The sequence below is a fragment of the Doryrhamphus excisus genome, linkage group LG16, assembly GCF_037039965.1.
Source record: "Doryrhamphus excisus strain RoL-2023G ecotype Guam linkage group LG16, RoL_Dexc_Guam_v1.1, whole genome shotgun sequence".
NCBI classification, from domain to species: domain Eukaryota; kingdom Metazoa; phylum Chordata; class Actinopteri; order Syngnathiformes; family Syngnathidae; genus Doryrhamphus; species Doryrhamphus excisus.
In genome coordinates, this window is record NC_136372.1 from 17,508,288 (window position 1) to 17,522,632 (window position 14,345).

Here is a 14,345-nt window from a genome sequence, read left to right on the forward strand (position 1 = left end):
CAATGCAGATATGCATGAAATGAAATAAACGCCCGTGAGTAGCGGCGTTCGTATGCTAACCTGAGCTAAAAAAAATAAATAAAATTAATAAAAATTAAATAAAAATTAAATAAAATAAAAAAAATAAAATGAAAAAAAATAAAATAAAATAAAATAAAATAAAAAAGGAATAAATGCTTTGTCAGGGGTTGCACCAATATGCATTTGAGCTTTACCTCTTAAAAAGATATTTCCCACATTATTATTATTATTATTATTATTGTGCTGAAACGCTCAGCTATGATTAACAGCGTGTGTGTATAGCGTCGGATTATGTGCATATCCACCCACACACACACACACACACACACACACACACACACACGTGTCTCTCTTTACCACAGTGATGTCTATCCCAATCCTATTCTACAAAGCGGGAACAGGATCGGCCGGGCGCGGGAATGGCTCTTTATTCTGTGTGCAATCACCATTAAAGCCCAGCCAAAACGAGAAAAGCGGGCGAGAAAAAACCCAAAAAAACCAAAAAGAACCCAAAAACCCCAAAAAACACAACAATCCGGTACACGTTCTGCCGCCTAAAAACCAAAGCTCACGATATGCGAATTATCATACATGTAAATACGGTATGACATAAACGTGTAGATACTTGAATCGAGCTGGAAAAAAGCATGAAGAGAGAATCTAACACAACCCTAAAACTAAACGCTCGCTTTGTTAAATTCATATGAGCACACATCTAAACGCCTACGGGCAAGGCAGCAACTCCGCCAAAACACAAAAAAAAAAAAATATCCTTAACGGAATCATATACCGATCGGTAATCTATCAAAGAAAAGTATCAATCACATCACTTCAGATGAGTAATATTTCAGTCTTATAATATGATATTCTGCACATTTTTATGGGTTTTATTTATGTCTTAAATCGCTGTAAAAGGTGTGTAAAGTTACATCCTGTCTGTCTGTCCGCTGTACAAAATGACAAGAGGTTTTAGGTGTACTATTTACAAGTCAACAACACCAACCAATACCAAAGTCTTTCTTTTGCGGGCTCCTCCCCGCGGTGAAGGGGGTGTTCGTGGGGGGCGGAGTTTAAGCGCCGCATCGGAAAATATGCACGTATAAAAAAAAAAAAATTCCAGAGCTTCCGGAGTCATGTTTGGATGGGAGGTGTTTTCGGTTTAAGGCTAACTCTATCAAGCTCACGTTGTCGTTTACGAAGCGTAAATCGGCGAGTTAAATCGTTAAAATCGTGACTTGCATCCACACACACACACACACACACATACCGATAACGAGGGTATAAGATAAACGTCGGCGCAGCGCGCTTCCCCGGCATCTCCAATTGCTCCTACAGCCCTTGAACGTCTCACAGCGCCCGCTAATTGGAGATCAAACCTTTACGTCGCTTTTAAAAAAAATAAAATAAAATTATGTACACTTACATAATGAGTCGTTAGCAAGAAAGAAGAAGTGGGGGGGGTGATGGTGATGGCATGATAAGGCATGTCTACTGAGCGCCTGAACCTACACCAGGTAAAGGTCCTGTGCAAATAAAATGAGGCGTTGCCAGCTTTTTAAAAATAAACCAAAAAAATAAAATATCTACATCAAAGTCAAAGCTGAGTCCTCAAATAGACATCCTCCGCCATTGTTATCGTCATTGTGGGCGGGGCAACAATGTCGGCGTCACCCCCCCTCCCCCCGAACCCAAACCGTGTTGTCATATGCAAAACCAGTGAGAGACTTTAAATCGTGTCACCTGAATTTGAAAAGAAGCTAAGTAGAAGGCCGCCGTGCTGCGAAGTAGGCCACGCCCACAACTGCCGTACTGTTCATAAAATCGTTTTTTTTTTTTTTTTTTTTTTTTTTTTAATTTTTACCAAGTTATAAAACTCCCCCAAGAAATTTCTTTTACTGCGCTTTGGGGCGCACAAACGCACCGAGCGACACTTCCACCGGAGACCCTTTTAAGGCACGTCCTTTTCTCTCAGCCGGCGACTTGAAATGTCGCAAAAAAAAAAAAAAAAAAAAAAGCGTGCATTCAGTCGACCGTAGCCCATTTTTTTTCGAAAGACGGAGAGGAAAAGAAACGAGTATGACGTCAAAATATTCTACAGAAGAAGAAGAAGAGTTCAGTCTTTCTGGCTTTGTAGGTTGAACAACCTTTCCTGTTGCCGACGAGGGCAGAAAAAAAACGTAGGAAAAAAACCGGCGATATGGAATATCACACCTTGGAACACAGAGCAATAATAAAAACCTAAGCAGTTTTATCACAATCAGTACTTTGTTATTCACAACGTTATTATTGGTAAATATTATTGTTTTTATACCCTGTTTTTTTTTCTAGAAGAATACCTTATATGTCAATCATGATTGTATTTCTCATAGCAAACAAGATCACATATTTTGGCGGAAGGAAACGGGGGGGGGGGGGGTGAACAGTTCAGGATGTGGTGAGATGAAATCCAGCCCGGCGGTGAGTCGGGAAGGGGGGGGGCGGGTTTTTCGGGTAGGAACAGAAGAAACAAGTCCCGCGTCAATGCGACAATGTCTTCGTTCTAAGGCGACCCAGATGGATCCGCTAACTCCGATCGTTCAAGTCTTTCCTCGACTCGGTGGATAGGGGGGGCGTTAATTCACTCTGACTGGACATAAAAGTAGAGTAGCTTTGGCCGTTCCGTGAGAGACAGGGGGGTCACTTCCCCACCTCAGCAAGGTGTCCTGATTTTGTTTTTTTTAGCTTAACCAAGATTTGCTCGGAAAATAAAGGATCAGGATTCTAACTTGCGACGCCGTCTCCGGTTCTTGGCCTCAGTCATGGTTGCAGTGATTGGACTGGATTGGAGTCTTTAAAAACATCCCTGATCTCCTAACGCTAAACGCTATCCAACTCCGGAGTCGGTCTTCCAGCTCACACGTCCGACTCGATACTGGATAGTTTCTCGTAGACATGGCCGTTGCTTCCGTTGAAGGGCCGTGGGGGGCCGACACCGAGCATGGAGCCGTGGTGGTTCAGACCGCCCAAGCTGAGCTCTTTCGGGAACCGCGGGGACACGTTGGACGTGGCGGACGTCGGTAGATACGACGTGGTGCTCATCTGACTCCTGAAGTCGCCTCGACTGTTTTTGGCAACCTGCTGCTGCTGCTGTTTTTTCAGGTAATATTGTTTGGCGCCGTGCATCAGACACTGGTCGTCATCGAACGTGGGTATAAAGGGGTTCTGGTTTACCCGGTCTGGGTAAAGGGATTTGGATAAAGAGAACGCCGCCCCGCCGCCGCCTTCCATTAAAGAGCGATCCCTGTCTCTTATGTCTCTCTCTCCGATGGAGCGCCGATGGAGGCCGTCGCCCCCTCGGAACAGGCCCCCAAAGCGGCCTTCGCCTCCATAAAACGAAGGGTCCCTGTCTCGTTCCCGTTCCCTCTCGGAACCCCCGTGGCGCTCAAATATGTGCGCAAAGGGGCTAGTGCCCTCCATGTAGCGCTCCTTCTCCTTCAAGCTAACACTTCTGGGGGGCGGCAGCATCCCGCCCATACCCGCACCGCTCATCCCTCCAACGCCGCCCATCCCTCCCATCAAGCTCCCCATGCCGCCCGATTCCTCTTTCTGGAGGTCCACGAACGCGTCGTACGAATGCTGCCGCCTGAGTGGCTTGCCAAATCCGCCCCCTTTCCTGCGCTGCTGGGCCTGAGACTGCGACTGGGGGACGGCTCCTCCTCCTCCGCCGCCGCCCCCGCCTTTACCTCCCCCAATCTGTTCCAAAAGGTGGTTGTTGTCCTCGCTGATGTCGTAGAGGTTCCCCGTCTTTTTACAGCTCTCGCAGCGCAAACAGCTCGCAGAGCTGGGACGGCTGCTCACGCCGCCCACCGAGGACCCACAGCTCATGCCGCCGTAGCCGCCTCCACTTCCTCCGTGCACGGACATCTGCTTCACGCCGGCACCCGACCGACAGTTCCTGCACTCCCATTCTCCCCCTGCCAACCCGGATCCTCCGCCGCTCTTTGAATCCGACTTCTTGGGTTTGCTCTTCAGAAAGTCTTCCACTGGAACCAGCGAGGTGCAGGTCGGGACCCCTCCGTCTCGACTCCCGGGGCCCTCAGTCAGATCCACATGTTCCCACTGAGGGACACCCTCTTTGGGGCGGAACTGGTCCAAATAAAAGTCCCTCACGCTCTCCTTTTCTCTGAAGAGATAGTTTGGGTCATTGTTTCCCCCGCCGCCCCCTCGCTTACGGTCGGAGGGCAAAAGCGGCGGCGAGGCAGAGCGATGGTTGTGGTAGTGGTGGTGGCTGATGTGGTACGGTTTCCTTCGGTAGCCCAGCTCGATTTCATCCAGCTCCCGTCTGGACTTGGCAGAGGCCGGCCTCTTTTTTAGGCTATCGCGATACTGTTTGCGTTTCTTGGCGTTCCCTTCCAGGTTCCCGTAGGTGACCGTGTGTGTGGAGATATCCGAGACATCCGATCGTATATTCCCATCGTCGTCCCCTCTCCCGCCGCAGTAACCGTGACCGGGGATGTAGTTGGAACTGGACGCACCTCCCTTGAAAGAAAACTTCCCGTACAAGTCGGGCAGGCCGCCTTTAAAGCCCTGCCCCGAGGGCGGAGTCTGTCCGGACAGCAGGTCGAACTTGCTCATGTTCCTGTGGGTCAACGCCGAGCACGGCTGGGTGGTGAAAATGGGGGCCACGCCGCCTCCGAGGCTGTCGCAGTCAAACATGCCGCCCTCCAGAGAACTGGCGCTGCCCAAACTATGGGGCCTGTTGGCGGGCGGTCCACTGAGCCCAAGTGTGGAACCGTGATGGTGCAGGTAGTGGTCCTGGTACAGGTTACTGTCCTTCATGTGCATGTTGCCAAACGTCCTCTCCACCTCGCTGATGTAGTCGCTGAACATGTTATCTTCCGCTAAGTACGGGGGCTTGCAGTCCGAGTGGCCCGCCAGGCTGCGTCGGTGTTCCGAGATGTCGTAAACCGAAGATTCGCGTCGGATGAAGTCCAGGGCGCTGTGGGGGGAGCCGTTCACGCCGGACAGCGAGGCCATGTTCTTGGCGGTGCGCAACAGGCGCAAGATGTTGGAATGAGTGTTGTTCATGGTACCCGACGGCGAGTTCAACGCCGAACTGCTTTTCTCCTCAATCTGGACGCCGTGGATGCAGCTGTAGATGCCCTGTGCGGAGACAAGAGAAGCGGCGTTTCAGTTAATCGTTCAAACGACGCGTCGGAAAACTCGGTCACCGATCCATCCGCCAATTATTAAATACTTCAGCGGGCTCCAAACGGAGAAATGCCAAGCCAAGGAGACGGTAACCACGTATACATGGACCCAAATATTCCAATTGCATTCGGTTTATTTGCTCAAACGGAAAGAATCGAACCTTAGTATACGCCTCATTCCGAAAGAAAAGTGCCAATCCGAATGAATATATAATCGGATTCACGGGGGTGGAATATTCCACCCGTTTTTCGTTCTACCGACGTTCTTCTTCTTCTAATCAGTAACTGTTACATTTGTTCACTTCCTGCTTTCCTAATATAGTTCAAGGGTTTTTTTATTTTTTTTTTATTTTTGTCAAATCAGTTCCCAGTTCCACATGTCCAAAAGGAGTAGGAAGAAGCAAAGCTTATTAAATCCTACCCCTCCATCTGGTACTTTTACAATCAGTAACTGTTACATTTGTTCACCTCCTGCTTTCCATAATACAGTTTAAGAGTTTTTAAATATTTTTTTTTGTCAAATGAGTTCCCAGTTCCACATGTCCAAAAGTAGTAAGAAGAAGCAAAACTTATTAAATCCTACCCCTCCATCTGGTACTTTTACAACCAGTAACTGTTACATTTGTTCACTTCCTGCTTTCCTAATATAGTTTAAGGTGTTTTTTTTTATTATTTTTGTCAAATCAGTTCCCAGTTCCACATGTCCAAAAGTAGTAGGAAGAAGCAAAACTTATTAAATCCTACCCCTCCATCTGGTACTTTTACAACCAGTAACTGTTACATTTGTTCACTTCCTGCTTTCCCAATATAGTTTAAGGTGCTTTTTTTTATTATTTTTGTCAAATCAGTTCCCAGTTCCACATGTCGAAAAGGAGTAGGAAGAAGCAAAGCTTATTAAATCCTACCCCTCCATCTGGTACTTTTACAATCTGTAACTGTTACATTTGTTCACTTCCTGCTTTCCTAATATAATTTTAATTTATTTTATTTTTATTTAATTAATTTTTTTAACTTAATTTTATTAATTTTTATTAATTTTTATTTTTGTCACATACCGAAGTACGAGGTGATATAACCATACAATGCCATAATGGGTACCATGGTAACTGTCAATATAGTGATATATATATCACACCATGACTGGTATTTATATATATATTTATATATATATATCATGACTGGTACATTGTTTGAGGTCCTTACTCAATCCATCCCATAGTTTGATTCCACATACTGAAATGCTATGGCTTTTTAACGTAGTCCTAGCATAGAAGTGTTTCAAATGTACTTCTTCCCTTTTTAGCTAATTGGTTATTTTTAGCCTTATTAGCATTATTTTAGCCGTTTGAAGATTAACTATATCAGCAAGTTGAAGTATTTGTGATTTGTGATGTCGACCAGAGATTGGAATATTCCTTCCCATGTATACCATTGTTTTGGGAAAGGTCATTTGTAAAGATTCCATTCGGAAAGAGAAAAAAACCTCCTCATGTAAACGCGGCTAGTGTAGCGTTACCGTGACAAAAAGACAAAGTGCTCCATTTGCATCGGGTGATGTACGATACAGTATTCCGATAAAAGTGAATGTATAGCGGAGCAAAGCAGCCATGACAGATGGGACGGTGAAAGCGCGGATCAATCGGGCGACAATGATTTTACTTAGTTTTCTTGGACGGCCGTAAATAAAACCACGGATAACGGGATGCTCCGTCTTCTGGGAAAGATTAAAGATCGGCTGACCTTCCGTCGCAACTCAACCGAGAGGTTAAAGGTCAGCTGGGTTGTCGTATGCTCCATCTCCTCTGCTGCTGTTACGCTAGACCGACCCCCCCCCCCCCACCCCCCCCGTTCCATCCACTTCTATGACTCATTGACTCTCCTCATTGCGCTCCTTTCGCTAGCTATTGGTTAATTAGCAATGTGGACAGGGGCTGCAATGCAGCAAAAAAAAGGACTTCTATCCTCGTTCCCGTTTTAAAGATTCTCCCAATTTGCTGTCCTCAGCAAACCAGTATGTCGCTACCATCGTTTGCTGGTTCCATCACTTCTGCTTTGCTGAATTACTGCAGCTTTCACGCTCTCATTATGATATGATATTATGGTATTATTATGAAACATGTGGGTTGTCCTGTGGTGTGATGACAATTCCCGGCAATTCCCGGCAATTCCCGGCAATTCCCGGCGTCAGTGTGAAAAGTACAGTCACACTTTTTATGGCAGTTTGGCTGGAATATATAAATAATATGCAAATATTATCATTGACAGATTACAATTGAGTGCATCCCATAATCAGTTCCCAGTTCCACATGTCCGAAAGGAGTAGGAAGAAGCAAAGCTTATTAAATCCTATCCCTCCATCTGGTACTTTTACAACCAGTAACTGTTACATTTGTTCACTTCCTGCTTTCCTAATATAGTTTAAGGGTTTTTTAATTATTATTTTTTAATTTTTGTCAAATCAGTTCCCAGTTCCACATGTCCAAAAGGAGTAGGAAGAAGCAAAGCTTATTAAATCCTACCCCTCCATCTGGTACTTTTACAATCAGTTACATTTGTTCACTTCCTGCTTTCCTAATATAATTTAAGGGTTTTTTAATTATTATTTTTTAATTTTTGTCAAATCAGTTCCCAGTTCCACATGTCCAAAAGGAGTAGGAAGAAGCAAAGCTTATTAAATCCTATCCCTCCATCTGGTACTTTTACAACCAGTAACTGTTACATTTGTTCACTTCCTGCTTTCCTAATATAATTTAAGGGTTTTTTAATTATTATTTTTTAATTTTTGTCAAATCAGTTCCCAGTTCCACATGTCCAAAAGGAGTAGGAAGAAGCAAAGCTTATTAAATCCTATCCCTCCATCTGGTACTTTTACAACCAGTAACTGTTACATTTGTTCACTTCCTGCTTTCCTAATATAATTTAAGGGTTTTTTAATTATTATTTTTTAATTTTTGTCAAATCAGTTCCCAGTTCCACATGTCCAAAAGGAGTAGGAAGAAGCAAAGCTTATTAAATCCTACCCCTTCCATCTGGTACTTTTACAATCAGTAACTGTTACATTTGTTCACTTCCTGCTTTCCTAATATAATTTAAGGGTTTTTTAATTATTATTTTTTAATTTTTGTCAAATCAGTTCCCAGTTCCACATGTCCAAAAGGAGTAGGAAGAAGCAAAGCTTATTAAAACCTACCCCTTCCATCTGGTACTTTTAACAATCAGTAACTGTTGCATTTGTTCACTTCCTGCTTTCCATAATACAGTTTAAGTTTTTTTTTTTGTTTTTTTTAAATAATGTACCTCGTACCGAAGTACAAGGTGATAAAGTGTAAAGCACGGTACTTTCCCCTGGCACCACCGCAGTATTATTATTTATGCAAAATTATTTAAATTATTTGTGGAATTTTCTGTTCACGCTGTACATTGTTGTTCATATTTGACGTCACCTATTTATTCTTTTATTCTATTATTTATGAATTATTTATTATTATAAACAATAATTTATTTCATTTATTTAAATTAATAATTAAAATAAATTATTCAAATTATTAATTATTAAAATAAATTATGTAATTTATTTAAATAATAATAATTTATTATTATACGGGAGCCAGGTAACGACATTTGGTTGGCAATTTTACTGCTGTGTTATTGTGCAACGACAATAAAGAAAGTCTATCTATCTAAAATGTGGGCCTGGGCGTCACATGATTAGTGCCATCACCCCCCCCCCCCCTCCGCCCCTCACCGGTTATTGATTACAGGTCGCCATGATAACCACCGCCTAGCTAAAAACGAAATAACCTGTTGAAGCCCCCATAACACACCACACTTGGCCACGTTAAACATGGCTGCCGACTGTAAAGTTCATACTGTGGAAATCAAACGGTACAATTCCCAGGCGTGATAAGCAGCAGCGGGTCGAGTTACAGTAGCCGCTTATTCGGGAGTCCCAATAACTGCGTCCTCGGAGGTTTCCTTCTAAAATCCATAAGCGATTCCGGCGCTACAGCGAGGCAGGAAATCAACAAATAAGTAGCTGCTCCCGGTGTACAAGTGGCAGTACAGATCATAACTTGGTCGGACTTGTGTAATACCACATATGCAAATGAAGGCGACCACAATGGGGAGCAAAAAAAAAGAGCAATTATACCCCTAATATATTTATTGTTCATTAGGGACCTTTAAATCGATATTTGTAATTAATTTGCAGCCGTGCCGCAGGTGGGAGCCGCAGGAGCGGGTCGGTCGTGAGAAGCTATTGAGTCCCGAGCGAAAGAGGGAACGCTAACGAACCGTGACAGATGAGTCATTTTTACGCTCCCGAGCTCAAATGTTAATTGCGGCAATAACAATAAAATTTATCGGATTATGCTGTGAAATTAAAAAAAGCAGAAGGAGAGAAAACGGACAGCGAACGCAACGGAAAGGAGACTCGCGGAAAAACCAGCTCGCATTCCTACTCGGATTGTACGCTACATATGCAAATGAGGTGAATTTATATTTGCATATTTTAACACGCTTAAATGATCCGGCTGTGTTTTGTGGACAAGCAATGATCCTTTATGTTGCCTCGTTGCTGCAGACATGGCGGCCATTTGTGTCAAGCGAGAGCAATCGGTGGACGTTATAGAAAACATAACGGCACTCGGATCGTGTCTGCACCCGCTGAAATGATAGCCAGGCAATAATAAAAAAATAATAATAATAATTGAACTCTGGAAATGGGATGTCGCCTAACATGCTAGCAGATGATATTTTATGTTCCTTCTCCTAAAAGATAAATGTAATCGGAAAATAAATGACATTGTGGGCACCACAGTAAGCAACAAATAATCCATCCATCCATTTTATACTAAAAAAAGATTTCCATCTTCTCGTTTCCATCTAACGTTTACTTGTCTCGCTGTCCTCTTTATCCATGTCTTTCACTCGTTTTTAGCTTTGTTCCCCATAACGCTCACTTGTCTCGCTGTCCTCTTTATCCATATCTGTTACTCAGTTCTATCCTGTCTTTGCGGAATTTTGAATTGTCTCGCTGTCCTCTTTATCCATATCTGTTACTCAGTTCTATCCTGTCTTTCCGGAATTTTGAATTGTCTCGCTGTCCTCTTTATCCATATCTTTCACTCGTTTTTAGCTTTGTTCCCCATAACGTTCACTTGTCTCGCTGTCCTCTTTATCCATATCTTTCACTCATTTTTAGCTTTGTTCCCCATAACGTTCACTTGTCTCGCTGTCCTCTTTATCCATATCTGTTACTCAGTTCTATCCTGTCTTTCCGGAATTTTGAATTGTCTCGCTGTCCTCTTTATCCATATCTGTTACTCAGTTCTATCCTGTCTTTCCGGAATTTTGAATTGTCTCGCTGTCCTCTTTATCCATATCTTTCACTTGTTTTTAGCTTTGTTCCCCATAACGTTCACTTGTCTCGCTGTCCTCTTTATCCATATCTTTCACTCATTTTTAGCTTTGTTCCCCATAACGTTCACTTGTCTCGCTGTCCTCTTCATCCATATCTGTTACTCAGTTCTATCCTGTCTTTCCGGAATTTTGAATTGTCTCGCTGTCCTCTTTATCCATATCTGTTACTCAGTTCTATCCTGTCTTTCCGGAATTTTGAATTGTCTCGCTGTCCTCATTATCCATATCTTTCACTCGTTTTTAGCTTTGTTCCCCATAACGTTCACTTGTCTCACTGTCCTCTTTATCCATATCTTTCACTCATTTTTAGCTTTGTTCCCCATAACGTTCACTTGTCTCACTGTCCTCTTTATCCATATCTGTTACTGAGTTCTATCCTGTCTTTCCGGAATTTTGAATTGTCTCGCTGTCCTCATTATCCATATCTTTCACTCGTTTTTAGCTTTGTTCCCCATAACGTTCACTTGTCTCGCTGTCCTCTTTATCCATATCTGTTACTCAGTTCTATCCTGTCTTTCCGGAATTTTGAATTGTCTCGCTGTCCTCTTTATCTATATTTTTCGGTCGCTTCCACCTTCGGTCCCCATAACGTTCACTCGTCTTTATCAGTCAGCCAGTCCGAGGGGCACCGACATAAATGTGTGTTTTGTCCACAAAACAGCGAAGGGACATGTTTGACTTAAAAGTATGTGGTTTTCCACAGTGGGTTACAATCCTTGAATACTTGAAATGAAAAGCAAAAACCTTGATTTTTGGGTCTTACCCTGCTGATGCTGAAAACGAAGCCAGGGCGCCCCGAGCAGACGCCCATGAAGCAGAAGCGGAGCTGCCAGTAGAACCAGTGCTCGCAAATAAACGTGATGAGCGACAAGGCCATGGCGGCTCCCAGCATGTAGAACACCCCCGCCATGTTGTCCACATCCAGCTGGCTGGACATCACCTCGTTCTTCTCGTGGTGGCAGATTCCAGTCAGCCACAGCGACTCCAGCTCCTCCATCTCACCTGGATGTTGGAGAAGGAATGACACAGAAATGTTCACGGAAATGTAGAAACCAGAGGAGGAACGAGAGGCCGATGAGGAAAAGACCAAACAACCATTTTGGGCCACAGTGATGACAAGTGAAGTCTTTTATAATTCATAAGGAAGTATATTAAAAAAGGTAAAAAAAAAAAACAAGCGGCAAGCAGAAAAGGATATGATGCAATAACGTGATGCGTGTTGGAGAACATCAGCGATGGAAAGAATGATGCAACAGAAGAAGAGAGGAAGGAAGACGGCAGAAATATTGTCTGTTTGTACAAACTCTCACTAATCACTTCATCTTAACGCTGCCAAACGTGTACGGTGAAGCCCAAAACGACATGTAGTACTACGTGTACTACGTGTACTACGTGTACTACGTGTACTACATGTCCTGCATTAACGACTTACACTCATATATTCATATTTCTACTCATATACTTGAGTTCATCAAGTTTCCAAGCCGGATTTTTATATATAAGTTTCACTTTTGGGTCTCACAGCAACTACGGTGTGTTCAAAGACCGCCAGAGAAAGTGGGAAATCTTAATGCTAGGTGAAAAAGCATAAGCGGTGAAGCATAAAGACATAAATATGTAAAAATGGTAGTACATTTGACCAGTATTAATACATATTAATACTTATTTTAACATTTTTTGGACTTAAGTGTAGCATTGACAATATTATAAACATTAATAATATAAAATATAATATAAAAGACTTTATAGACACTTAGCAGTATTTGAAAACAATTAACTATAATGAAATATTATTTATTATTAATTTTTTTTGTAATTTCTTTCTTTATTTTTATTTTTTTTTTTCCCTTCCACAAGTCCACAAATGTCTCTTTGGATGAATTTAAAAAACTGACCTGAATGCATAAAACATATTTTTCATTATTTATTATGAATTTTTTTTTTTTTGTAATTTATTTCTTTATTTTTATTTATTATTTATTTATTTTATTTATTTTCCCAGTTAGGGGAAGGGACTTTTATTACTACTGCCCCTTCCACAAAGTCCACAAATGTCTCTTTGGATGAATATTTATATAATAATATATAAATAAATATAAACATATTTTGGAAAAAGGAAAACAGAAATATGAGATAAAAAAATGTAATTTTCAGTGCTGCCCATACGGTGTAGAGACAGTCTCGGAATACGGATTTCAAACTGTGCGTCTTGGAGTTGTTTGGCCACGTCCGATTCCCCTCCTGCGTTGCTCTCCATCAAACCTGACAGCCGCAGGGGGCGGTGTCGTTTAATTAATCACACATTCCGCCGTCCTCGCCGCATGTCACGGCGACTCGCCGGTAACGAGACGCTCTGCTGCACACGAGCACACTTCATTGTCCGTGCACAAAAGCCTCGCAATCAGGTAGCGGCCATTTTTTTTTTTTTTTCCCCCCTGCTGGGAGGTTGACTGTGTTGAGTGCCTGCAATTTGTAATCCGTTTTGACTTCCCGGCGCTGTTGCACGCTTGTGTCTACACGACAAGAGCCGAGAGGCACGAGCGCTTCCGGTTGTCGGTTTTGGGAGAGAAAAAGGCACTCGCGGCCGTGCGTTTTGGTTGGTGACATTCTTTTGATGTCAATTAAAGAGCGAGAATAAGAGCAGTGACTTAACGCTCCGAGGCTGCCGGGGAAGCACCAACGCTGTAAAAAGTGACATTTAATGCGCCGCGGCTTCACTACGCTAATAGTTTTATATGTCACAGTCATTAAGCAGGTCAATGAGGGTCGGGGCCTGATCACAATGTATGGGTGGGGGGGGGGGGGGGGGGGTATGGGCTCCTATCTCAAATATCAGTACGGGTACACTACATTAGGTCGGGTTGGGGTTGGGTGTCAAAAGAGCACAAAGATAATAATGCTTTAATTTTGATTGACACACGATATAGATAGCTTTTATAATAATATAAATAAAGAACACTGAATTACTATACAGTACTGCTAATAAATGCTAAGCTATTTCAACAAACACATTTTTAGCATTTTTTCTATTCTAACACGAACAAAAACCCGATCCATAACAATGATGTCATTTTGATGTTAACCCGCCAGGATGAAAATAGGACCACTCCACGTGAGTCTGACCACTTTCTAGGCCAACCGGAGGGGGGTGGGATAGGATGGGGGGGGGGGCGTCAATGTCACATTGCAGTCCCGAGAAGGCGGGGTGAGACAGTTCTGAGTTCTTTGTCTCACCTGTGACCCAAAAAAATATACCCGTACATAAACTACGGCCATGTGAGATTGGGAATTTTTTTTTTTTTTTAATAAAAAAATAAAAATTAGGCTGTCCATCCATTTCGGCCAATCAGAAGCCTGGAAAATCCCCCAAATCCCCTAATTTAAATCCTGCGTTCATACATATAATAGTGAGATATTTCATGTACATAACACATGCATTAACCTGTAATTCAATAACTTGTTGTGTTCTGTTGTTAAATAAAGTTTAAAAACATAAAATAATGTCAATCATTTATTTTACTCATCACATGCAGGCGGCAAAAAAGGCCAAAAGATGAATTTTTGCCAACTATGTGACCGAGAGCCATATTCATACGAGTAATTATGCGTTGAAAATGATTTGTTCCATTTGCGATTTGTATGAGTGTGCATGGTGTGTTGCATAAATACATGAAGCAGTTGAAAACAAGGCGTCAGACATAATGATTGTGAATC

The 14,345-nt window shown here is 42.7% G+C and overlaps 1 protein-coding gene across 3 annotated transcripts in view; it reads right to left on the reverse strand.

Annotated features, from left to right (window-relative positions):
• Positions 1-518: 518 nt before the first annotated feature.
• The window catches only part of grin2ba (glutamate receptor, ionotropic, N-methyl D-aspartate 2B, genome duplicate a), a 127,382-nt gene continuing 113,555 nt past the window's right edge, over positions 519-14,345 (reverse strand). For all 3 annotated transcript variants that reach the window (XM_058050306.2, XM_058050305.2, XM_058050307.2), the window contains exons 16-17: positions 11,395-11,633; positions 519-5,163 (exon numbers count right to left, since the gene is read on the reverse strand). In XM_058050306.2, coding sequence (XP_057906289.2) covers positions 2,914-5,163; positions 11,395-11,633 — 2,489 coding nt within the window. In that variant the 3' untranslated portion in view covers positions 519-2,913. The remainder of the gene's footprint in view (positions 5,164-11,394; positions 11,634-14,345) is intronic.